This window comes from Delphinapterus leucas, chromosome 15 (genome assembly GCF_059928025.1).
Source record: "Delphinapterus leucas isolate spDelLeu-1000000601 "Yukka" chromosome 15, BTC_Dleu_Yukka2, whole genome shotgun sequence".
In the NCBI taxonomy this organism is placed as follows: domain Eukaryota; kingdom Metazoa; phylum Chordata; class Mammalia; order Artiodactyla; family Monodontidae; genus Delphinapterus; species Delphinapterus leucas.
Genome location: NC_143143.1, coordinates 66,991,268 through 67,018,663, shown reverse-complemented (window position 1 = coordinate 67,018,663; position 27,396 = coordinate 66,991,268). Strand labels below are relative to the sequence as shown.

At 41.3% G+C, this 27,396-nt stretch overlaps 1 protein-coding gene across 2 annotated transcripts in view; it reads right to left on the bottom strand.

Moving 5' to 3' along the window:
• Positions 1 to 27,396, bottom strand: part of CTNNBL1 (catenin beta like 1) — a 168,041-nt gene that overhangs the window by 49,704 nt on the left and 90,941 nt on the right. For both annotated transcript variants that reach the window (XM_089896854.1, XM_022592451.3), the window contains exon 11: positions 12,442 to 12,623. In XM_089896854.1, coding sequence (XP_089752980.1) covers positions 12,442 to 12,623 — 182 coding nt within the window. The remainder of the gene's footprint in view (positions 1 to 12,441; positions 12,624 to 27,396) is intronic.

Sequence of the window (27,396 nt, the reverse complement as noted above, 5' to 3'; positions counted from 1 at the left end):
TGTTGCACGGTTTTGTTGCTAAGCAAGCCTGCTTGGTTTTGTGCGTAAGCAAACCTGATTTCTCGAGTGATCAAGGGGTCTCCTATAGTTTTTCTCTACTTACAGTCCCCTAGTGGGATTAACTATTTAATCACCTCCTTTGTCCTTCACCCTGTCCCTGTCAGTTTTATAGATCCCTGCTACTCAGTGTGGTCAGAGGACCAGCAGCAGCGGCACCACCTGGGGGCTGGTTATCAACACACAACTTCAGGCCTCACCCTAGACCTACTGGAGCAGATTGTGTTTTTAAAAGATCCCCAGATAATCTGTCGGCAGTATAAACACTGAGAAGCACTGTTGTAGATGCAGTATATCCGAGATCAATGAAGTTAACTAATGTGCCAAATGTGATATTGTGATTTATAATAAGAACTATTATATTTGGTCCTTGTCCCCATTTCTGGCAAAGAGCTCCTAAAACCCTTGGAATTTTCTAAGTGATGAAAGAACGGTGTCTCTTGTTATGTTAATGTTATGTTGCTAGGAGAACCAACCAAGAGATTAGAGTGATTGGAGGATTGCAACTTTCAGTCCCAACCCCAGATCTGGGAGGGGAGAGGGGCTAGAGATCGAATCAATCACTAATGGCCAATGATTTAATCAATCACGCCTATGTAATAAAGGCTCCATAAAAACCCCAAAAGGATGGGGTGTGGAGAGCTATCGAGGTGCTGGGAGAGCAGCGTGCCTACAGGGCGGGCATGGAGGTTCTGTACCCTATCCCCATGCCTTGCCCTGTTCATATCTTACATTTGGCTGTTCCTGAATTATATCTTTTTATAATATACTGATAAGTAAAATGTTTCTCTGAGTTCTGTGAGCTGCACAGAACCCAAGGCGCAGGTCTTGGAAACTTCTGGTTTATAACCAATTAATTGATCAGAAGTACTGATAACAACCTGGACTTGCGAATGGTGTCCAAAAGGAGTGGGAGTGGGGCAGCTGTAGGACTGAGCCCTCAACCTGTGGAAAATGCTCCTTTCTCCAGGTCTATAATGTCAGAATTGGACTGAATTCTAAGACAGCCTGCTGGTGTTCGAGAACTCTTTGTTGGTATGCAGAAACCACCCTCACCTTCACGCTGGAGACTGAGTCTCAGGACACCTAATTTAGTTACACAACTGGTATAAGCTGGGATTTGAACTCCAGTCTGCATGTTCTATAAGCTTTTCCCCCTACACTATTAAGAGCTATGCCAAGCTTACAGCTCAGAAAAACACATCTAACTTAATATAAAACATATAGAAAAAACTTTATAACAAGATTCATTATTTCAAAAATTTAGGTTGATGTTATAAAAAATGTTCACATCCCACATTACAAATATGCCCCCCCTGCCAAATTCACATCTTACATAATACAAAAAAACTTGGTAATAGAGCTTTTCTGCCCTGCCTTGCAAGTATTATAAATTTTCCTGTTTTATTTCTAGAAATAACTAAAGGTTGCCTTGGTGATGATTAAAAGTCATTTAACTCTGGTTTTCAGTTGTCTCTTTAAGACACTAAAGCATAGGATCAAGAACATAGGCTTTAGGTTCTAGCAGACATTAATTTAATCTGTGCACGATTTGAGAAAGTGCTTAACTTCTTGGGGGCTGTTTCCTCAGTAATAAACCAGGCTAATGATACTCCACAAAGGGCTGATGTTAGGGATAATGACATCATGGATATATTGGAACACAGCAAATACTCAGTAAATGTGAGACACCACCACAGCCATCATTGTCAACAGTAACCTCAGACTGGCTGGCACATCATCAGGAAAATCAGCCTGCTAACGAGAAAAGCAAACACTGTTATTCCATGGGCTTGCCAGCCAGCAGGCATACTTAACAGAGACATGACTTATTAGTAATCGATACTTTTAAGAAAGTGGTAGGCATGTTTTTAGTGATTATCAAAATGATACGCTTAATTTATTTTATGGTAACCCTGCAGCAAATATGGAACAAATTAACCATCATTTGCTTTCTACTTTGGAGCCAGAGACAAGGAAGAAAAGTGTCACAAGGAAACAAATGTAAGGAATGTAGAAGAGACAAGGGAAAAACACTGAATGTAATACACACCACAACCATATTGTACGTGTGCATAATCTTATAGTATATAAAAACACTTCCCCATACACCATCTTATCCAATTCTCACACACTGTGAAATATTATTATCTCCCTCTTTAAGGGTGGGGAAACTGAGGTTCAGAGGGTAAATGACTTACCGAAGTCACAGAGCCTATGGTAGAAACACAAATCCAAACCTTCTGAACCCAGCCCAGGGCTCCTTTCTAATAGGCTACTTAAGGGATTTAAAGCTACTCCTGGCAAACAGAGGTGCTCAGCTGCAGAAAATCACCCCATGATGGTTACAGCAAGGTTCTCCAACCGCATCCCCAGGGTGACCTCCCCAGCTCAACACATAGATCCTTTAATAAACCTGAATCTTAGAGAGAAAAGAGATGCTTCACTTTAACCTGATACCTGAGAATAATTTGTTTGGGGATGCTTTGTTTGGCTACCAGAAGAGTAGTCAACATCTTTTCAACCTCCTTCTCATGCTAATTATATTTCATCAGCATCTGGACACCCATAAGCAAAATCAATCTGACTATAAAAGCAAGCCAAAGACATTTTCTTACCATAAGAGGAACAAGCAAGTAAGATTGCAACATGATTAAATACACAGAGCACTTCCCCAGCAACCTGCAAGCTGCTGTGTACAAAAATCACATCCAATATCACAAAAGTCCAGGAAGGTGGACACTAACAAATATCTCACACATGTAACTGTATTCTTTATGAGCAGTGAAATGTATACAGGTTTATTTTCAGTTTATCTCCTTCTACCTTATATCTACTGTTAGATGCCAACATGTCTAACACATTAAAAAAAAAATTTGAAAGGCATCTTCACTTCCCTTATACTATAACCAAGTGAACTCAGGCGTATTAGCCTTCAGTCCACACCTCCTTTCCTTACCATCCTGAAGTCCCAGCACAGTAACAATACTTGGAAGAGGCAACATCACCATCCAAGCACAGCTTACCTTTCCAAACTGCTATCACCTCTACAACCTAATCATTTCACCTGAAATCTATCCTGCCTTCTAAAAATATACAGTCCAGTTTCCTAATTGTATTGAAAGACTCATCCCTGTCAAATATGCCCAAGACACACTGAGTAAAAACAGCAGGTTACAAAACAGCATATACACCATGGATCCACTTATACAAAATTATATGCACATGTATCCAACCCCCACCCATAACACAGATGTTTGAATGGATAGTGTCCACGATGTTTCTAGTCATTAACTCTGGGTGGTGAGATTGGGGGTGATTTTAACTTTCCCACCCTTCTTTTCCACAATGCTTGACTTTTCTACATTAGGTTAATTATTCACACTCAGAAAAAGCAATAAAGATATTTTTAACAAGGTTTCCCCTAAGACCCGCCATGTCAACAATCTTCTCTTGGCCCAGAGAGAAAGTAAAAAGTACGCTTACCAAGGCTTATGCTCTGAGCATTCTGGCTAGTGGGTCTCAGCACTAGCTGAGCAACAGGCTCTGGAGCTTTTAAAAAATACAGATGTTTGGCGTTCCGATGCTCAGAATTCCTGGAGGTGGGGCCCAGGCATGGGTATTCTGTCAAAGCTCTTCAACTGATACTCATCAGTGAGGGTTGAAAACTATGGATTCATGTCTCATTCTCAAGGGGGCCAAAAGAGGGAGAAAATAGGCCAGAGTGCTGAGTGAAGTGTTTAAAAGGCAGGCAACTGCAAAGTAAGCAGATGGGAATGTTTAGGAACAGAAATTGAAGGCTGAAGCAGTGCTGAGCTTCAGGCCTGAGAGGCCACCGAGAAGAGAGTAGACTATCAGTGGACAGATACACCCTAAAGTCGGAAGCCAAGAAGAGGTGAACAAAGTGTGGCAGGGCAAAATGTTTGGAATTGAGAGAGTTTACGCGGTACTGGGTGCAGGACTACTGATGACTTAAAAGAAATCAAATAGGAAAAGACACCAAGCAGTTCAAATTAGGCCCACTACTACTAAGCAGCACTGATTTATGATTAAAAGAAGAAGTAGAAGAGCACTGCATATGGTTTAATTTTCACAAACCATGGAAAAATCTTAGCTTAAAATCCTAGTAAGGCCATGCACTAGCTGTGTCTTCGGAAAATGACAACTTCTTTATGCCTCAGTGTTCTCACCTGTAAAATGTAGGTAATAATCCATGGCTCACAGGGTTCTTGTGAGGATTAGGTGAAATGATATAATGAATGCTTTCACCTGATAGGTTTTTGCCTACCAGAGTACTCAACAAAAAAAGCCCCCAGTGGTAACATTAGGAAGCATATCATAGTAAAGATTACGTGTTGAATTTTAATAAACCAGGTTATTATAAACCAGTTTAATAAACCAGTTAATTACTGCCTAGCCCCTAAGTTACTTCCTCATTTTGGCACCACCTAATGCTACAGAAATAACCTAAAAAGGTTTGGCTATTTCTCAACTGCTGCTTCAACATTCCTGGTATTTGTTTTACTTCTATAAAGGAGATACACTGCACACTAAACTATTTCTATAAAACTTAATCAAGATTATAAATGAAAACTAACAGAGTTATACTGACAAAATAATAAATGTAACAGTGGAAAACTCTATATCCAAAACAAGAATTCAGCTAATGCTACCACTAAAGAACTAAGTTTCTACCTGGAAAAATGAAAAACGCAAAAGAAAAACAGTGATAGATGTTTCTCCTTCATCCTTTCCACCCAGGCCTTCAATATCAAAATTGAGTTTGTGCTAAATTAGCTGAAATAGTCAAAATAATTAAAATTAGTACTCTACCTATGACCTATAAAAATTTGGGGGAGTCCTTTTTCACTATAACACAATAAAATAACTGTAAGAACAGCAATAACTATTAACATTAATGAATGCTTACCATGTGCCAGGTACTGCCCTAAGCACTGTACATATATTAACTCAGTCAATCCTCACAACAGCTCCGCAGGGTCCTTCAAGGTCTGGCTCCTGCTTAACTAATCTAATCTGGCTCCATGCTCTTTTTACCAAGGGCTGGTGCCAGACTGGTCTCAGAGGGTACTCACGGCAAGCTTAATAAAACTACATATCCACCAGCATTATGCAGACTGGTGGGACCAGAAACTCTGAGAACATGTCCCAGAAGGCTACATTTTAAACGGATTTCCAGATGGTTCTGAGGGGCAACTAGTTTGAGGCTCACTGTGGTCTGTGCCTCCCACCTTTTATTTTATACACGCTGCTTTTTTCACTTGATATTCCTTCACGTGGCTAACTCAGACTTAAGGTTTGGCTCAAGAACCACATTTCTAAGGTGGAGTTGTTTCTAACCTCCACCTGTTCTCTCACCACCTAGGTTAGATTAGGAGCCCCTGCTCCGTGCTCTCTTCTACCACTTTACCTTGTAATATAAATACAGGTTTCCATGTCTCCCTAGCTGCACTGTGAGCTTGTTCACCTTCCATCTACAACACCAAGCCTGGCACAAAGAAGGGGCTAGTGGTTTGTTTAATGAAAGAATGAATGAAGCCTCACTGACCTACCTTTAGGGCTCTTATCCATAGAAACAGACCCTCTGCAAGAGCATCAAACTGAAATAGAAGGGTATAGGACCTCACTCAAGGTGATGAATTTTGACAGGACCAGCACAATCAGGATTATAACTGAGGGTCCAGATTAGTAGGCCATCATGATAAACTGGCTGTCCCATCTCTTGGTAGCCCTGTTATGACCCAGCCTCTCCACATATGCAGTCCTGGTGCACAACTGGGCTTCACACCCACGAAAGCCAAGGAGTTTTGCTCCCTACACATAAACATGAAAACTGAGAGAGGTAAGGATGACTATTTTTGAAAGGAGGCTGACATGCAGCAACTATTTTACCATTTATTAAATGTCCACTTGCTAGAGACTATGTAGGATGCTCATTATCATTATTCTTCACACAACAATTTGAGAAAGGCTTTATCTGCCTTGTTGATTGAAGAGGAATTCAAAGTCCAGAAAGAATAACTTGTCTAAGGCCACCAGCTATTTTGGGGGTAGAGCTGGGATTTGAAGCCAGGTTTGTCTCCCACAAAGACGATCCTCCTCCCCCTACCCTGTGCTGCCTCTGGACACCAGCCAGAAGACCGCTGGAGCCACCTTGGTGTTAGAAGCAGCTTTAGAAGCAAACCTAGGCTCAAATTCTGCTTTTGTCACTCACTTGCTAGAAGGTATTTGGTAATTAACAAACTCTTTGAGACTCATCTATAAAAAAACGATAGAAATGCCTAATTCATAAAGTATATACACCTGTAAAGCCCTCAGTATACTCGAAGATGCTCAATAAAATGTGAGTTGGCCACTAACCTCCTCCCACAAAAGAAAAGAGCAGTTTTCCAGGATGGTAAATACATCCTTTGTTTCACCGTCTTCCTCAGTGGCAAACAACTATGCTGTGCTCTACTTGGGAAAGGCCCGTGGGTTAATCCTTATATGACTGGAACCAGTTAGCAAACCAGATGTGTAACACTCAAAATCATCCCCTCAAGCCTGATGAGAGGAACCCTAAGTCCAAACACATTGCTTATTTCAGCATCCTTATATTTTGTCATCTGAGGTCAGGAATGAGACAAGCAGCTGGAGGGAGAAAAAAGAAATTGATCCAGGAACTATTCAGTTATAAGGTTTTCAGATAGCGACAAAAAACAACAGCCAGGCATTTCCATCCTTGTTTAACATAAAGTCCCTGGTAGCAGATGGCTTAATGCTACTCTTAAAATTAAATACCATTTACTCTTCACTTGTTCACTATTCTGAGGACTACAGCCAACTCTTTGGGATTTTTAAGCTCGGGGAATACAAAAGGAGGGGGTGAAATCTTTGAATTCTCTGTTTACATGATGTAGAGAAGTGAGGACCTGGGGATCCCTAGTACATCCTCTCTGGGAGAGGTTTTTGTCTTACATTCCACATAAGACTGGCATGTTTATGGTCTACCCCTATGAATGGCAGATCCAGGGAGAAAAAGGATTTTTTTCTGTGGGTACTTCGAAAACTACCAATAAAGTAGAAGGAAGAGGAACACAAAAGGGAAACCTATCCTCAACCCAGCCACTAATATTAATGAAGCAGGCACTATGCTAATCATTTGATCTGTATTATTTCATTTAATCCTCACATAGCAGCCTTATGAAATAGATTCCAATATTATCCCAAATTTACAATTGAGGAAATACAGGCTCAGGGAGGTTAAGCTACTTTTCCAAAGTCATAGAGCTAGTAAATGGCAGAACCAAGACACCAACCCAAGTCTTGTCCTGTGCATGTGGGGAATATTAGAGTTAAGCATGGTGTGTTGATTTCTGCCTTGGGTGCCATTTACCAGGACAGGAAAAGCAGAAGAGACTTGGGTGATGAAGGAATGAGTAAAGTTTTGAATGAGCTGAATTTGAGTATCCGGTGCAGTTGTCTTCTGGTTAATTAGTTGTGCTGATTAGAGCTTGTATGAGAGACAAGGCTGAAGAGTTGGGAATCACTGGCAAAGAGATAGAGGTTAAAGCTACAGGTAGTAGATGAGATCAAGGAGAGTATGGGGAGTAAAAAAAAGAACTGGGGGAAGACACCGCCAATCCAGACAGACAAAAATGAATGCTTGAGGGACAGGCTGAGGCAAAGGATCTGGAGATTTGGAACACTGGGAAAGAGCAGCTCCCCCCAGGACAGGCATTCAGTTTTATTCCTGTCACATGTTAGGTCTGTTAAATTTTGAACATAGTAGGAGCCCCAGTAAAAGTTGGCCCCAAATGATGCCATGTCATTACCACAGCCCACCATGGACACATTAAAAATATTTCTTTTTTGCTTATGTTGGCTAAACTCCCTTCTTTTCTGACTGCAGGAAAGGTTTTGCTATTTCCCTCTCCTAAGCCTGGTAGGTGGTGGGAGCTCTGGTCTGCAATTCCTCACTGTTAGGAGTCCAAGAAGCACCAGGCAACTGTATACCTCCTGACTTGAGGAGTCCACGAGAATCACCTACAATTGTCTGCAGATGACAGAAAAGTATTCTTTAAAGCAGTGACCTGTTATCAACTGCTGTCATTGTTGATGAGGTAAAATGTGTGCATACGCCTAGCATGCACACACACACCTACACACTGCTTGGTAGCTCACCCCCTTAAAGCTCATAATAGCCTCTAGGGGAACCATGCTGAAACAGTGCAATTAACTAGAACTGCTATAAACTCAATAAGTCACCTACCTAATGAAGCAATACAAGGAAAATTGGACCTATTTTAATAAGAATTTTTAAAAGAGACAAGAAGTAAAGGTCAAATGCCATTTCTGGATCCCAGCTCTTTTCTTCCTCCCTCATATTCTGAAGCAGTTAATTCCAAGGAGACAACATATACTGTGCTATTCTTTATAAAACGAAGGAGGCAGCCAATCATGCTATTGCACCCAAGGGCAAATTTTTTTCCTTCCAACCCATCCCCCAAGCTAAGTGCCTCCCCTGATCTATTTCAGAAGGTTTTATTATGCAAAACTGAATGGATTTCAATTTTAATTCTTTTCCTTCTCCACCCCAACTCACAAAAGAAGAACTACATTACCCACAATTCTAGGTTATAAGGGTGGTTTCTGCTTCTTCCCTCCTCTCTAGAGCCAGCTTAATCTAGAGGCTGTCCTCTCTCAAAGCTCTTTTCTTGGCTTTAGGAACATGCTGTTTTTATGCCGCTCCACTATTTAGCATATCATGACTCCTGACATTCCCGTCAAGAATGAGTTTGCCCATTCTCATGCAGCAATCATACAGCGATTAGATCAATTAGACCGCAGGCCAATAAAACCCACACTCTCCCAATCCTCCCACACCCAAGGTGTAGGCAGTCTCTTTGCCTGGCTTCCCAGTGACGTCTTAGAAGAATGGGTATATGTGACTAAGGTCAGGGTGGGCAGAACTGGAGACAGATTTAGTAGAGGAGAGAACTTACACTTCTTGAAGTGCCTACTCTATTCTAGAGTCTGTGCTAAGTTAATATCTGTCACCTCACCTGACCCTCACAACCACCCTATGTGGTAGATCTAGCATTTTACCTAAGGCTCAAGTAAGGCTCGGAGAGTTTAAGAATTAACCCAAGATCACGTGGTTGACAAGCAGTGGATCATTCTGTACCACACCAGGCTATATTGCTACCATCGGAGTTTGGGGAAGATTCTAAGAGATGACAGGGGCTAAGACTGGACCAGGATGAACTTAACCCTGATATGTGACAAGCCCCTGAATCTGACAAGAAAGGAAAGCTTACAGGGCAGCCCTCCAGAGGTTCTGGATGGGCAAGCTGATTCCCAGCCCATAGTCCTTTATTAGGAGTTGCTGGATTCCCAAAAGAAGCTTGTCATAGGGTGGCCTCACCTATAAGGAAGTTCCATCCATAACACGTCTCTTAAAGGCATAGCTCTAAAGGAGGGGGGAGGAGTTCTGCCATAATTTCTAAGCCCATGAGACAAGGAAAAACTTAAGGCTAGGAACCCACTTGTTTTGCTTCCAAACAAGCTGGTCACCCCAGGTGTATGACCAACAACTGTCAACTGTATTGACTCAACCTTGCAAGGTTCTGGGGAGAGCCCCAAATCCATGTCTGTCTTTAATGAGCAGTCTTTTAGGGAAGTGGTTATCCATTCATGCAGTCAGTAAATATACACTGTGTATCCACCACATGCCAAGCACAGGACTAGGCCCTGGGACGCAGAGGTGACAAGACTATTGGTTCTACAATCTTAAGGACTAGGAAGTCAAAGTCCTGGGTCCAAGAGTCCACTTAATAGGAGGTTCTATTCAAGCCTAGGAGCTCATGTTATGTTTCCCTGAGAAAGTGACATCAAAACTAAGGACTAGGGCTTCCCTGGTGGCGCAGCGGTTGAGAGTCCGCCTGCCGATGCAGGGGACACGGGTTCGTGCCCCGGTTCTGGGAGGATCCCACATGCCGCGGAGCGGCTGGGCCCGTGAGCCATGGCCGCTGGGCCTGCGCGTCCGGAGCCTGTGCTCCACAACGGGAGAGGCCACAACAGTGAGAGGCCCGCGTACTACAAAAAAAAACCAAACACTAAGGACTTGAAGGATGACTATAAGGCAGGCAAGCAGACAGGTCAGAGAAAATTGTTACAGATGGAGGCAAGAGCATGGTAGAAACCTGGGGCTGGGCATGTTTGCAAATACTTCTGATGGTCTGAGCTACCGTGCTCTAGCTTACCACACAAACCTGGTCTACTTCCTTCAGAAAGGTCAGCACATGGAGAGCAACCCAGAAGACAGGACAAAGAAACCTTGCACAAGGTGCCCCTGCTTTGCCCTGCCTCCATCCTCACCCCACCACCATGGCCAGGAGCAGGAGCAGGGGTGGGAGAAGGGCCGGGGCTGTGTTTTCTCCTTGGGGGTCACTCTTTGGGTGCCGCTGTATTCAGGATGCAGAGCTCATCCTCACCAGCCATTACAGTCCAAACGTGCCTTCCAGGAGCTGTCTTCCCAATCCACTGCCCTCACTAATATAATGTTATCAAATTCCTAATGTGGGTACTCTAAAGCAAATGTACTGCTACCAGCATGCCACTAGGCACATTTTTCAGAAGGAAAACAGCTACTCACTGAATCTGTCATTTCTCTTCTCAGCGCCATGCACACAGAGCAAGAGCCTGCTAAGGGCTGTTTCCCTTCACTTTCTTCAAGCATGCTCAAAATGTACCATCAAGCCTCTCAATACAACCCAGCAGGTCAGCCACCCACAGTCCTCAAGGAGTTTCCTGGATTATAGGACAAAGCCTTGAAAACTAGGGCCTGCGCCTCAGGATCTTAAGGTACAGATATCAGAGCTTCTAATTCACTAGTCTAGTTTCCGCATCTTACAGAGCAGGAAGGAAAACGCAGTTGAGAGAAGTTAAGCAAAGGGTCTAAAGTCACACAGCTATTTAGCTGTAGAGCCGCAGCTTGGTTCCTTTCTTAGCTGACTTCCTTATCTTAAAAAACAAGGATACCACTTCATGGGTAAGGCCCAACTAAGATAGCATATAATGCAGCAGAACTAGGAATGTGGCAGGTTTTCAATGAATAGTGTCTCCAAAATTTTATCTCCTCGATCTCCAATACCACCCATTCCCTCTCCCATGGCCTCATTTTGCTGAATTTCCATTGAGGAAAGAAAAAAGATCAGCAGTAGCCTTAACATGTTCATAGCTGGTGTTTGGTCAGTATCTGGTTTGAGATGAACTGAACTCTCTACATGTTCTCACATCTCTAGTCCATAGTTCTTCCCCTGCCAGACTTCCTGTTGTCTCTGGAGAGCTGCTTTCATCAGAGAAGATATCACTGGAGGTGACCACTGAAGTCATCACCTTCACCTTTAGCCACTCCAAGTTGGTACAGACTAAGTCGAGTCAATTTGAGAAGTGATAGACAGGAACTCCCAGACTTTTACCTAGGAGGGTAAGGAATGCAAAAGATCCTGCAGATACCTATGCCGTTCTACTAATCATGATGAAAAAAAATCAAACCATGGGACAGATGTTAACTTCTGACAAGACAGCCAAATTAGCCAGCCAATCAGCCCAGGTCCTCGTCCTTCACACACACCACCTCCTCGTCCCCCTCTTAGCACCCTCCCCATACTTTAAAATAACCACCCAACCATGTAAATTCCCTGGTGCAAGTATCTGTTAACCTCCAACAGAACTGTCAGTGCTCATAAATCCAGGGCCTTCCAGGTTGCACTGCGGCTATTCACTGGGGAGAGGGATGCAGCAGGCCACTAGACAACAGCAGGAAGAGAATGGCCTAGCAGTAACTACTCTGCTTACAGCACCGCAATTCATGGCATTTTGCTGGGAGTATGCACCATCAGGGAGGAGAAACATAAAAAGGGGAACCTGGGCTGTAAGTAGTTTATTTCGGCAATTCCTAATGGTGGCTGAATCACACTTTAATACAGAAATACATGAAAGCACTACTCTGGCGGTGACATGTGTTGCCACCTCATTACTCTTTTCAAAAGGGTCTTCCATCAGAGAGACTCCTCGCTACAAATTATAGTGAAGAAAACAAAACCTTCACACACAGACTTATTCACAGGCCAGAAGGGAATGGAACCACTAGGATTCAAACAAGCAGAGAACCAGTGCAACAAAGGCCATCAGTGATCAGGGGTCTCTGGGTTGCTTTTCCATGCATAGAAAATAAGCAAATAAAAAAGAAAAAGGTAGCACACTTCCGCCTAAGAGTCAACTCCTCAGCTGCATGACAGAGTTTTTCAAAGTAGCTCTCATTGCCCCCCATTTCTCCTAATGTATCTTCATTAGGCTGACTTCTCCAGTGAACCCTACCTTCATGCTCCTTCTCAGTGGTTCCCACTTTCTTGATCTTCCTGGGAGATTTCATAAAAAGGGGAAAGATGGTTCGTAAGCCAAGAATATCAACAAACTTATGGCAATTGTCTGTGCCCTCGGGTCCAATCATGGCATGGTCCAGCACTTTCAGGGCACTGCTCCGGGAGATCTTCTTTTCTCTGGGAACAGAAGAGGTTTTCATGAGTGTGTGGTAGTCTTAAAAAAAAAAGAAAGTGTATTTACTGCAATACTCATTACAACGGAAAAAAGAAAAATAAAAACAAAACAATGTCCACCAGTAAAAAAAATTATTACATTATAGTATATCTACATGGAATATTACACACTTTGTTAACAATTAGGAGAGTATGTGGTAGAATGAACAAGTTCTTACAGTCAGAATGATAAGCACAAAAGATAATATTCAAAATTCTGTATGAAGCATTATCTCAATTATGTAAAATATATACATTAAAAGAGACTGGAAAGAAATAGATCAAGATACGAACATGTTCAAGGTGGTAGGATTATGGATCACCTATTCTTCCTTTTTCTTTCTTTTTAACAGCTTTATCAAGATATAATTCACATACCATACAACTCACCCATTCAAAATGTACAATTCAATGAATTTTAGAATATTCACAGATATGTGCCACCATCACCATAGTCAACTATAGAACATTTTCATCACCCTGACAAGAGATCCTCTACCCTTAAGCTACCATCCCTCTACCTTCCCCATTCCATCCTAGCCCTAAACAATCACTGATCTACTTTCTGTCTCTATGGATTTGCCTACACTGGACTTTTCAATTTAAATGGTATCATACAATACTTAGTCTTTTGTGACTGACTTCTTTCACCTAGTATAATGTTTTCAAGGTTCATCTATGTTGTAGCATGTATCAGTAGTTCATTCTTTTCTATGCTTGAATAATAGTCCACTGTATGGAAATGTCACCATTTATCTATCCATTCATCCATCATGGACATTTGGGGTGTTTTTACCTTTTGGCTATTATGAATAATGCTGCTATCAACATTCATGCACGTGTTTTTGTATGGATATATGTTTTCATTTCTCTTCGGTGTATGTATACCTAGGAGTGAAACTGCTAGGGAATATGGTACTCTATGTTTAAGCCTGTTGAGGAACCATCAGACTTTTCCAAAGCGGGGCTACATCATTTAAGATTCCCATTAGCAGCATATAAGTGTTCTGATTTCTCCACATCTTTGTCAACACTTATCATCTGACTTTTTGGTTCTAGCCACCCTAGTGGGTGTGAAATGGTACCTCACTCTGGTTTTAATTTGCATTTCCCTGATAACTAATGATGTCAAGCACCTTTTCATGTACTTATTGGCCATTCGTATATCCTCTTTGAAAAAATGTCTATTCAGATACTTTGCCCATTTTTAAATTAGCTTAACTATCTTTATTATTGAGTTGTATGAGTTCTTTATTCTGGATACAAGTCCCTTAACAGGTAAATGATTTGTAAATACTTTCTTCCATTCTAGGCGATATCTTTTCACTTTCTTGACAGTGCCCTTTGAAGCACAAAACTTATTTTTTTCTTCTGCTGTTTGTGCTTTTGGTGTCATAGCTAAGAAACCATTGCCAGGGAATTCCCTGGTGGTCCAGTGGTTAGGACTTGGTGCTTTCACTGCAGTGGCCTGGGTTCAATCCCTGGTCGGGGAACTAAGATACTGGAAGCCATGTTGTGCAGTCAGAAAAAAGGAAACCACTGCCAAACCCAGTGTCATGAAGATTTACACCTATGTTTTCTTCTAAGAGTTTACTAGTTTTAGTTCTTACATTTGGATCTTTAATTTATTTTGAGTTAATTTTTGTATGCACTATTAAAGTGTTAATGATGACAAAGCATGCTATCCTGGGTCAGAACAGCCAGCCAGGATTGGGTCCCAGTGAGTGGAGGAAAGGAGAGTAGATAAAAAGCTGCTGACAGTGCCCTTTGGTGCTAGACCATGCTGGTATACCTGAGACTGTTCCATTTTTAGCACTGAAAAGAAAGTACAACATCCTGGGAAACCCCTCAGTCCTGGGCAAACTGAGATAGTTGGCCATCCTACTTGGTGCCAACCTCAAAAGATCAAGGATGTATTGTGAATATTCCTACCTTTATTCCCCTTGCTATGGGGAATAAACAAATCAATCAAAACAATCCAAGATACTCACAAATGACATTCAACCCAACTACTGAGTTTAACAGAAAAAAAAAAAGCTTCTACTAAGCACTTGCCTCCATACAGCAGGCACTACACTAGCTGCTAGGAATTATAAGCTCCCTGTCTTTAGCCAATTTAAGAACAGGTAAATAAAAATAATTTCAAAAGCCCAAAGCTGGGGCTTCCCTGGTGGCGCAGTGGTTGAGAGTCCGCCTGCTGATGCAGGGGACACAGGTTCGTGCCCTGGTCTGGGAAGATCCCACATGCCGTGGAGCGGCTGGGCCCGTGACCCATGGCCGCTGAGCCTGTGCGTCCGGAGCCTGTGCTCTGCAACGGAAAATGCCACAACAGTGAGAAGTCCCCATACCGCAAAAAAAAAAAAAAAAAAAAAAAAAAAAAGCCCAAAGCAATGAAAATTTAACTCCAAGGAGGTGAGAGGTAGAGATAATTAACTTTATCAAGGAGAAATCTGTGAAGGTGTCAAATGAAAGGTGACATCTGAACTGAGTCTGAAATATGAGTGTTTGTCAGGAAGAGAAGGGAGAGCCATGACATTGGTGGCAGTGGTGGGTAAGCGACCCGGGCAAAGGTATAGGAGGCCTGTAAGAACATGCCACTTGGGGGAACTGGAAGTAGCTCTCAATGACCAGGGGTTGGGCTTCCCTGGTGGCACAGTGGTTGAGAGTCCGCCTGCCGATGCAGGGGACACGGGTTCGGGCCCTGGTCCGGAAGGATCCCACATGCCATGGAGCGGCTGGGCCCGTGAGCCATGGCCGCTGAGCCTGCGCATCCGGAGTCTGTGCTCCGCAACGGAAGAGGCCACAACAGTGAGAGGCCTGCGTACCGCAAAAAAAAAAAAAAAAAAAAAAAAAAGACCAGGGGTTAAGAAGATGACTAAGGGGAGGTGGGCAGGAACAGGTCATGACAGGCCCTAGATGTGCTGCCAGGCAACCTGGGCTCCATGCTGTTGACATTGAGAAGCCATGAAATGTTCAAGAAAAGGAGGACTCTACACAGATAGATATTAGAAAGCTTAACCTGGCAGTAGTGTGATGAAGGGACTGGAGTGACAGAGCTTGGGGTCAGTAAGCATATGTAAGAGAATATGACAAGAGCGTAAGTGAAAATGACAAAGTTCTGATAACTGCAGTGGTGTGAGAAAGGCATATTTGTGAGACATGAAATCTTAAATATCTGGAGCAGGGTAAATAAATTTCTAAATTCAATAGGAAGTGTATTTTTTGCACCAAGATGAAATTCTAAAAGGAGAGTAGACAAATAATATATATGTTTTCACTGCAGCTGGACTTGAGCACCCTACTCTACAAACTTAAATTTACAAAGGTTATGGCTAGGGCAGATAACCATGTGAGCAGAAATTAGGAAACTGAAATACAATATCCTTACTGTTTAGTCACTCAGAAAAAGTCCTCTTGAAATGAATTACAGTCATGTAACAGGGCACCTTCCATTACCATGCAGCATACATTCAAACATTTCACACGTAACAGAATTGTTTGAAATGCTAAAGGTAAATGACGCTGGTTTCGCCAAGTCTCTTTTTTTCCCTGCCTAAGCAAATTCAACAAACAAAAGATCTTAAAAGTAAAACCCTTCTTCAGGTAAGCAGTTAAGACACGTTTAAAGGGGGCAGTAATTGCATATTGATCAGGCAAGCTGGATGGAGGTGAACGTTGGAATACTCACTGGGCTCAAGTTCAGGCTTTTAGCAATCAATAGCTGTTTGGCCTTTCTTGGGTTGACTTTATTTGAAATATTTATTCTACTCGAGGACAAGCAGTTTATCTTAGTCTTGGCTGGGTTCATCAGGTTGTTGATCATGCCAGGACCAATGTGAACGCTGGCCTCTATAACATGGGTGGTTGTGGGAAATGACTGAGTCACCTACTGCTCCCTCTTCTGCCCAGGTGAGCCCTCTGATGAGAAGGGAAGGTGAGGAGTGGGAAGTTTCCGTTGTTGCTTTAATTAGCTTATTCTTCTTTATTATACAGAAATACTTTTGTAGTGAACATGCATTCTGAGTATAATTTTTTTGCTCTTTCATCAAATGTAATATTTATGAGGCATCTAATAGGTGCCAGTTATTAAGCTGAGGATGTAGAGAGAGGCACAGCTCATGCTTCTGAGGACCTCAGTTCACAGGGGAGACAGACGTGCAGACAATGAAGAGCCAAGTACTACAATGGAGGTGTACACAAAGTAGAACATGAATGCAGGAGGGAGGGCTGACTATGAGTCAGGGAGGCTTCACAAAGCAGATGATGCCTGAACCAAGTTTCACTGCATGTCTTTCCCAGACAGGCAAAAAAGATAAGGGTATTTCAAGCAGAAGGAAACAGCAGCACATGCAAAGGCATGAGTAAGCATGGAACATTCAGGGAAGTGGTGCATGGTACTGCTAGAATATAAAGAGCACGAGGGGCAGCAGCAAAAAATGAAGCCTGCTGGGCTTCCGTGGTGGCGCAGTGGTTGAGAGTCCACCTGCCGATGCAGGGGACGCAGGTTCGTGCCCCGGTCTGGGAAGATCCCACATGCCGCGGAGCGGCTGGGCCCGTGAGCCATGACCGCTGAGCCTGCGGGTCCGGAGGCTGTGCTCCGCAATGGGAGAGGCCACAACAGTGAGAGGCCCGCGTACCGCAAAAAAAAAAAAAAAAAAAAAAAAGAAGCCTGCTGATTTTGTGTATTGGAAAGATCACACTTGCCACAGTGGGTTGGACAGTATTGGGGGAGGAGAGGGAAAGAAGCAGAAGAAAGAGGGGAAATGCATTAGAGGTAGAGACACTGATAAGAAAGGCAAAGTAACAGACTATGAGTGAAAAGAGTTGAGTTAGATCGAACCTGAGGTGCCTGTGAGACATGGCAGTGATGTTCAGCTTAGACTTGTGGGTCTGAAGTCCAGGAATGAGATTAAAAACAGAAGGAAATATATAAGAATAATTATATCTATGGTTAGTAATTGAACCTATGATGTGAAGATTACCCTGAGAGGGGGCAGAAAATATGCAGAAAAGAGGGATTAAACCTTGGGGAAAATTTATTTGAAGGACAAGTAAAAGAGGTAAAGTCTACTCCCTCCCCGGCCAAAAGAGACTGAGGAATTAAGGAGGGAAAAAACGTGATAGGCATTCTTTAAAAAATACTGTGAACCATAAACTTATTCTGGTAAAAAATTTGGATAATGACATATGAGATCATTTTTGTTTGCTTTACAATGTACATGATTAAGTTCCTATTAGCTCCCAAAATATAATATCACTTTCCGGGGTCCAGGACTTCTATGAATTTGGCAGTAAGATCAATATGACTAAGTTCATAGCTGCTCTCAAACTACAGTGCCAAAGAACACTGGTGCTATGGCAGTGCTAAGAGATATTCCACCACTAAAATAGAATAATGGTGGTCTTCTGTATTGCTTGATACATTTTTTCAATTGCTATTCCCATCCATTTCTTATAAACTACTGGTACCAACCATTACTTGACTGCCTATGCCAGAAAACGAAACAAATATGTAGAGAACAGAGGTAAGATTTTTGTTTCTAGCACTATGGTGAGCTAGATATGCAGAGAAACCTCGCGCAAAATGGCTGAGCAGACAGTGAAGTAAGATAAATAATCAGTGACCAAAAAACCAAGACTCTAGAGAGCACAGGCTGGCAGGTTGGCAAATTTTATGAAAAGGGTCAGACAGAAAATATTTTAGGTTTCACGGGCCACGTATGGTCTCTGTGGCATCTTTGTGTTTGTGTGTGTGTTAAAATATTTTTAACGCTTTTAAGGTATAAAAACCATTCTTAGGTTCTTAGCTTACTGGCCATAAAAAAACAGGTCTCAGCCAGATTTGGTCTGCAGGTCTTTAATTGCCAAACTCTAATAAAGAGGATCAACAAAGTCCAATCTGGTTCTTTAGAAAGATCAATAAAATTGACAAACCTCTAGCAAGAATGATCAAGAAAAAAAGAAAAGGCACAAAAAATAATAATGGTAATCAATAGAAAGGGAGAAAACTACAGATACAGCAGACATTAAGAACAACAGAACAAAGGAATAATTCTATGCCATAAACTTGGAAAACAGGTGAGATGGACAATTCCTAGGAAAATATATTTTCCCCAGCTCAAGAAAAACAAAAAAATCTGAATGGAGAGCTAGTCAAAAATCTCCTCCCAAAGAAAACTCAAGGTCCAGAAGGTATCACTATCAAGTTATACTAAGCATTCAAGAGCAAAATAGTTCCAATTTTACTTAAACTCATATAGAAAACAGAAAAATAAGGAAAATTATTCAACTCATTTAATAAGGCTAAAACAAACAATTAACAACCTCTGACAGCAAAACTTTTCTGAGACAGTAAAATTACAGGCCAAGCTCATTCATACATATAGGTATAATATTCATAAATAATATACAGAATCCTAGAAAACATAAAAAAGATGGGCTCATTCCAGGAATGCAAGGTTAGTTCAATATCAGAATATCCATTAATGCAATTTTCACTATATTAATATTAAAAGATTATTTCAATAAATGTAGGAAAAGCATTTGATAAAATTGATTGATCAATTATGTGAAATCTGTGACAATTAGAGAAGTTTCCTTAATCTGATAAATGCTGTCTCCAAAAAACTTACAGCAAATATTATACTCGATGGCAAAATGCATTTCCTTTAACACCAGGAACAAGACAAGTTTGCCCTTTATCACTACTCATACTCAATGCTACACTAGAGGTCATAGCTAGTAAAATTTAAACACACACACAAGTTAACAAATTACTAAAAAGATATATGATAGAAAATAATCTTGTTTCCAACTATTAACCACTACTCTCTAAAAGAGGCATATACCCAGTGGTTTGAAACTAAAAGTTCAGCTAGCTCTCCAGAAAAAAGGTGCTGATTTGTTGTGTTTGCCAATTTACGTGGTGTAAATGCTCCCATCGTAGTATATTTCAAGTCACCAACATGATCACTAAACACAGTGTTGGAAAGAGAGGTGTACAAGCAGTTTTCATGAGCCTATATGAGCCAGCTCTAACACATCACTGCTTATACACCCTCCTCCCACCACAGACATCAGGTTTGGCCATGTGACTTTTAATGGCCAATTAGATGTGAGTGTAAGTAATATATGTGTCTTTAGAGAAGTTTTAAGATTTATTGCATTATCCAGTCTTTTCCCTCTGCCATGAGAGAGTCATGTCCCATTAAACATTGCTCCTTCAGCCTGAATCCTCAAATAAAGATGTAAAGCAGAGCTTCGGATGGCCAGTGACAGATGTACCAGGAGTAAAAAACAAACATTTGCCATCGAGAGTCCCTGAGATTTGGGGATTGTTATTGCAACAAAAGCTGACCAATACATGACACAGCAAAGTTGTTAATAAAATATCAAAACACAAAAGTTAATTGCATTACTATCTACCAGCAATAAATGGTAAGAAAATATAGTTTAGAATGTATTTTTTTTTTAGTATATAATATACTGTTAGACTTCCACTTTGGGTCAAGATGGAGTAACAGGGACTGGATTTACATCCCCTCCCATGCCTAAAACAAAAAAATGAAAGGATAAAATATGCAAAACAATGGTTTTCAGACACTTTACATCAGGTAGCACAGGAAGTAATCCCTGAGAGAGGGAAACACATGCAATGAGCCCAGTTGGCTGGTAGGAGAGAATTTCTATGCCTCAGGGCAGGGAGGAGGCACAGTGAGGAGTCTGGGGAGGCCACTGTGGCTGGAGTTCACAGAGCAGGGTACCAGAAACAAGAGCTGCACAGAGATCTGAAGAGGGTACCGGCTGAGTCTTCAGTTCAGTATTGATTAGAATATGCATGAGGAAACTAACCAAAGCTGTAGAAAAGAAGCACCTTAAAGAAGAAGGGGAAACAATCCCTAGAGCTCACAGGGGCCAGGAATAGTTTGTGTTCCCACCAGTTGCAGTGGAAAAGCCTGGTGAATTCCCAGTGCAGCAGGTAAAGTACTCAGAAGGGTACTACTTTAGTAATGAGTTAAATTTGCCATAGACTAAATGCTAGTCTGGTCGCACCTCATAGTAAGCTTAAAAGTAAGCCTCAAAAGGAACAACTATTTCCAATTAATTTAACTAGAATCTAGAACAAAGTTCAAGAATATTTACTAACAACACTGTAAATCAACTATACTCCAATAAAATTTAAAAATAAAATAAAGAAGCACACACATACACCAACACACCCACACAGGAATTTTTATAAGTATACCAAAAAGAAATCCAAATTCACAAAATCTAAATTTCAGTAAAAAAAAATTAAGCATTCAGACATTCAAAGAGATAGGAAAACATTAACCATAAAGAGAAAAAAAATCATTAGTAAAAATAATAGAAATGACAGAATTAGAAGACAAGGACGTTAAAACAGTTATTATAACTACATATGATGTATTCAAGAAGATAGAGAAAAGCTTAAGCATGTTAACTAGAAACAGGGAAGATATAAAAAAGACCCAAGCTGAACATCTAGAGAAGAAAAATACAACGTCTGATGAAAAACACACTGGATGAGATTAACTGCAGATTACACACTGTAGAAGAAGAGTAAGCTCAAATACATAACATTAGAAACTATCTAAAAGAAAACAGAAAGAAAAAAAAGCCTGAAAAAATGAATAGATCACCAGTGAGCTGTACTTAGCCTAATATACAGTTCACCCTTGAACAACGTGGGGATTGGGACACCAACCCTGTGCACAGTCAAAAATCTACGTATCTTATACTTGGCCCCCCATAGCCATGGTTCCTCCACATACACAGTTCCTCTGTATCCACAGACTCAACCGACAGTAGATTATGTAGTACTGTAGTATTTACTATTGAAAAAAAATCTGTGTATAAGTCGATTCATGTAGTTCAAACGTGTGTTGTTCAAGGGCCAACTGTACATGTAACTGGAGTTCCTGAAAGGAGGATGGGGGCAAAAAGAAATATTTGAAAATATGATGATTGAAAATTTTCCATATTTGATGAAAACTATAAACTCACAGATCCAAGAAGCTCAATGAACACCAAACACAAGAGACATGAAGAAAACAACACCAAGGGACATCATAAATTATTCAAAATCAATGATAAAGAGAAAATCCTATAAACATCCAGAAAAAAAGACACATTACATATAGAAGAACATATAAGAATGAAAGCAGACCTCTCATTGCAAACTAAGCAATCCAGAAGACAGTGCAGCAACACTCAGAGTACTGAAAGAAAAAAAAAAAAAGCCTATTAACCTAGAATGCTATATATCTGGTGAAAATATCATTCAAAGGTGAAGGCAAGTAATTTTTCAGACATACACAAGTTGACAGAAATCATCACCAATAGACCAGCACTACAAGAGATGTTGAAGGAAATCATTTAGGAAGAAAAAAACTGATACAAGATGGAAATCTGGATCTACACAATGGAATGAAGAGCCCTGGCAATGGCAAATATGTGGGTAGATACAAAAGACTTTCTTCTTACTTTAAAAAAAATCTCTTTAAAAGATAATTGACCACTTATGGACTTCCCTGGTGATCCAGTGGTTAAGAATCTGCCTTCCAATGCAGGGGACATGGGTTTGATCTCTGGTTGGAGAACTAAGATCCCACATGCCGCGGGGCAACTAAGCCCGTGTGTCGCAACTATGGAGCCCGTGCACTCTGGAGCCTGTGCACCACAATTAGAGAGAAGCCTGTGAGCCACAATGAAGAGCCTGTGAGCCACAATGAAAGATCCCGCGTGCTGCAATGAAGATCCCACATGCCACAGTGTAATTAATTAATTAACTAATTAAAAAAAAAACCCAGGGGACTTCCCTGGTGGCGCAGTGGTTAAGAATCCGCCTGCCAATGCAGGGGACACGGGTTCAAGCCCTGGTCCGGGAAGATCCCACATGCCTCGGAGCAATTAAGCCCATGTGCCACAACTACTGAGCCCACATGCTGCAACTACCAAAGCTCACGTGCCTAGAGCCTATGCTCCACAACAAGAGAAGCCACCACAACGAGAAGCCCGTGCACCGCAACAAAAAGTAGCCCCCACTCGCCGCAACTAGAGAAAGCCCGCGCGTAGCAACAGAGACCCAACGCAGCCAAGAATTAAAAAAAAAACAAAAAAAAACCCAAAAGATAATTGAGCACTTAAAGAAAAAGAGCAACAGTATATAATGGGGTTTATACCATATGTAGAAGTAAAACGTGTGACAACAGGAGCACAAAAATCAGGAGGGAGAAATGGAAACGTAGAGTTGTAAGGTTCTTACACTATAGCTGAAATGATATAACACTACTTGAAGACAGACTGTGAAGAGTTAAAGATGTACCCTATAAACCTTAAAACAACCATTAAAAAGGCAAAGAGGAAGAGCTAATAAGCCACGTGAGAAAATAGTATGGAATAATAAAAAAATACCGTGAATCTAAAAGAAGGCAGACAAAGCAAAAATGGGAACCAGAAAAAGAGATGGGAAAAATAAAAACAATCCACAAGAGGGGAGATTTAAACTTAACTATAAACCACCATGTTAACAATCACATTAAAAGATATACTATACTAACACTAATCAAGAGAAAGCTGTGGTGGCTGTATTAATATCACAGTAAATGTCCACCCAAAGATTTGTACATGAATATTAATAGTAGCTTTGTTCTTAAAAGCAAAAAAACTGAAAATCTGAATGGCCATCAACAAGTGAATAAACAAACTGTGATATATTCAGAAAATGGAATACTATCCAACAAAGAAATAGGGACAAACTATTGATACACATGGCAGAATCTCAAAATAATTATAGTGAGTTAAACAGGCCCAACTAAAAAAAGAGTAAATACTATAATTCCATTCACACAAAATTCTAGAAAATGCAAACTAACCTATAATGGACAGAAAGCAAATCAATAGTTGCCTGAAAACACTGAAATAGGGGAGAGGGGTTATGGGTTACTAAGGGGCACAAGGAAACATTCGGATATGATAAATATGTTTGTTATCATGCTTGTGATGATGGCAGGATGAGTCTAAGCTGATGGAAGGGCTCAAAGATAGGTCCTACACCATTTCCTGCCAGGTAATCTTGGTTCAGTTTAATCTGCCTTCTCTGCCACAGCACTTTCCCATTTATAGAGGTAACACCAGCCTGGAGGGCCGCTGGAAGCATTACTTTGTACTTTTGAAGCATCTTTCTGATTCCTAGAGATCAGGTACAGACTCCTATTACTGATCTAAGTGAGAATGGCAATATTCAGTGAGTGGGGAAAGGGATGTTTGCTGGACAAACAACAGCAAGATCTGTGTGTGCAACTTGGAGCAAAAACTGGCTACAGCCCCATTAGGAAGCACAGCTGAATTCTAAAAGATCTGCATTATCATTTTGCTCTTGCAGTTGAATCTGGAGACTGAAGGTCAGAAGAAAAGGTTCTAGAATTTAAAGGCACCACCACCACCACCACAGCAACAACAAAACCTTTTGTAAAGGATCACAAGAATAAAACTGCGATAGAGTTTGGATCTTCACATGTTCATTAGGAACAAAACCAATAAAGAACAAAACCAAGGGAATAAAATTTCAAGGTTAAAAACAATTCCCCAGGCTGGCCTACCTACCTATATGCTTTGGTACAAACTTACAGCCCAGAATTGGGCCTGCAAAGACTTACTTTGCAAATGGTATACCATCACTACTTTGTTTTCTTTGTCAGAGACAATTTTCTTTAGATTAAGGAAAATCTTACTAAAAAAAAAAAAACTCATAGGAAAAAAGAACTGATGGCTTCTGAAATGGATGTATCTATGTACCCTTCTCTTTCCTTTCCTTTTTTTTTTTTTTGCCTATACAGTTAATAACCAGAATGGGTTCACTGTATTTCTGTTACACAACCCCAAGCTGTAATTGTACACACCCCTTGGGATCACGGTGGTCTCTTCTTTTTCTAAATGGAACAGGGTTTTACAACAGAAGTAATAAGCTTCATGTCAACATTTCCAAGGAAATTGACAATGTAGTTTTTCTGTCTCCCACTGGTTTTGTTGTTTCTTAAAGAACACTGAACCATTTGATACAAGGACATACTGTTAAAAAGTGGTTTGTGGAGGCAAGAAGCAAACATTTGGAGTACAGTCTATAATTAAACCTAGTATACTGAAATCTTCTATTTGTAGCAAAATCTTACCAAAGACAGGCATCTGTAACCAAGTACAAAGAAATGGCAAACCAGTCCCAATCCAGGGGCAATGAGGGCATTTTTATAGCTCCACCCTCATTTCCTGCCAAATTCTAAAATGGCTATACCCCCATAGGTATAATCTAGTCTTATTAATACCACTTGGTTCATATTCATATCTGAACTCTCCTGCTGCTAGCCAAAGACCATCCAAATATCCTCTCTGTACCCTAACTCTTGACTACCAAACGAAAAGAATGAGACCAAGATGCCTGACACACACACAGGGACTCTGGCTCTCCCTTTCAGTACACAGTTCTCCACTGCCTAAGAGCCCCTGCAGGTCCCACCCTCACCTCATCTTTTCTCTTTCCTTATCAAAACGCTACAGCCAAATGAGAAATCTTTTTTTTTTTTTGAGTTCCTATACTCTAGGACGGCTACCTGCTGCTTTTTCCACAGCATGAGTTCCATTTTAAAATATCACCTCAGCAATCTTTTCTCCTTTTCCAAAATGTCTTCATCTATCCTTTGGCAGAGAGAGAGAAAAAAACAAACAAAAAAAATAGCCCTTTTTTCCTTATTGATTCTGTCAGGCACTGTGAAATCCAGGCACTCTTAACACAGGAATGAAAAGAAGTCACCTGACAACTAAACTGACACTGGGGTGGAAGGGCAAACCAGAGGGGAAAAGCTTGTGAGGTAAGGGGTACTAGACCTCTGAACAGTCCCCAGAAACAAAAGCTGAAACTCAACTACAAATCTACATGAAGGACTGCTTTGAAACTTGAGTAGAAAGGTTATAAGAAATGAATAACCAAACCATAACCCTGAAACACCTAGGAGTATGATGGAAGAAGAGTTGAAAGGGTGAAGTATTCCCAAGGGGGATAAACTGAAGTGCGGGCACTTGAGTTGGCTTCTGCTCTGAAGCCCAGCATGGCCACAGGCCAAAGAGGGCAGTGAGCCCAGGCCTAGAGCTGATGCCTGGCTTCCCTGGAACCTTGAAGATCAGGCTCACAACCATCGTGTAGACTGTTTTATGTTCTTCACACACTAAAAAATTTCACATGGGAAAATAGGACTAAATATCTCTTGGCAGAAAATTGTGTTCTCAGCTACATGGCTTTTAATAAGTCACTCCTCATTCTTTGGGCCTATCTATGGGGTCTGCCAGCAATTCTATGACCCAATGACTCTAAACAGCAAAAATATTTCTCAGATTTTTCTTATTCATTTAGAAAATATTTACTGGGAGCCTAATGTATACTGTTGCTAGATTCTGGGGATATAAAATGGAAAACCTGGTCTCTGCTCTCAAGAGTCTTATAGTAGGCTTCCCTGGTGGCACAGTGGTTAAGAATCCACCTGCCAATGCAGGGGACATGGGTTCAAGCCCTGGTCCAGGAAGATCCCACATGCCGGGGAGCAGCTAAGCCCGTGAGCCACAACTACTGAGCCTGCATGCTACAACTACTGAAGCCCGTGCACCTAGAGCCTGTGCTCAGCAGCAAGAGAAGCCACTGCAATGAGAAGCCTGTGCACTGCAACAAAGAGTAGCCCCTGCTCGCTGCAACTAGAAAAAGCCCACGTGCAGCAGCGAAGACCCAATGCAGCCAAAAATAAATGAATAAAATAAATAAATTTATATATATATATAAAAAAAGAGTCTTATAGTACAGCCAGAGACAAACAGATGTTACACACAGTGGTAAGTGCTCCCACAGAGGTATGCAAGGGATACCACAACCTAAGCTCTACAATCTAGAGGGTGAGTAGGGGTGTAAGGACAGGCCTAGGAGAAGTGATACAGGGGCAGAAGCTTCTTAAAGAAGTTTAGCCTAAACATCAAGGGTGAATCACCCAGAGAATACAGCAATGTGTTAAGGAATCTAAAGTAGTTTGGTTTAGACAATAGAATGTAAATGTGTGGAAAAGGGAGAATGAGAAGACATGGTCACAGGAGAATTAGGCAGAGACCAGATCGTGAAGGGACTTGGTAGCATTTCGAACGTTCATAAACAAATAAATAAAGCTTCATTTTTTAAAAAGTAAATTTCACTAATAGAAAAGAAACAGAATAATTTCCACATTTTCACAGAAGAAGGAAAAGAAAGAACTAAAAGACAAGACAAAATAAAATAAAACCATGAAGGAAATCATCAGAACAAAATAAACAGAAGAGGGACTCCCGTTAAGAATCTGCCTGCCAATGCAGGGACACGGGTTTGATCCCACACGCCGCAGAGCAACTAAGCCCGTGCGCAACAACTACTGAGCCTGTGCTCTAGAGCCTGTCACAACTACTGAGCCTGTGCACCACAACTACTGAAGCCTGCATGCCCTAGAGCCTGCAAGCCACAACTACCGAGCCCACGCGCTCTTGGGCCCATGCGCCACAACTACTGAGCCTGTGTGCCACAACTACTGAAGCCCATGTGCCTAGAGCTTGTGCGCCGCAACAAGAGAAGCCACCACAATGAGAAGCCTGCACACCGCAACAAGAGTAGCCCCCACTCACAGCAACTAGAGAAAGCCCGCGCACAGCAATGAAG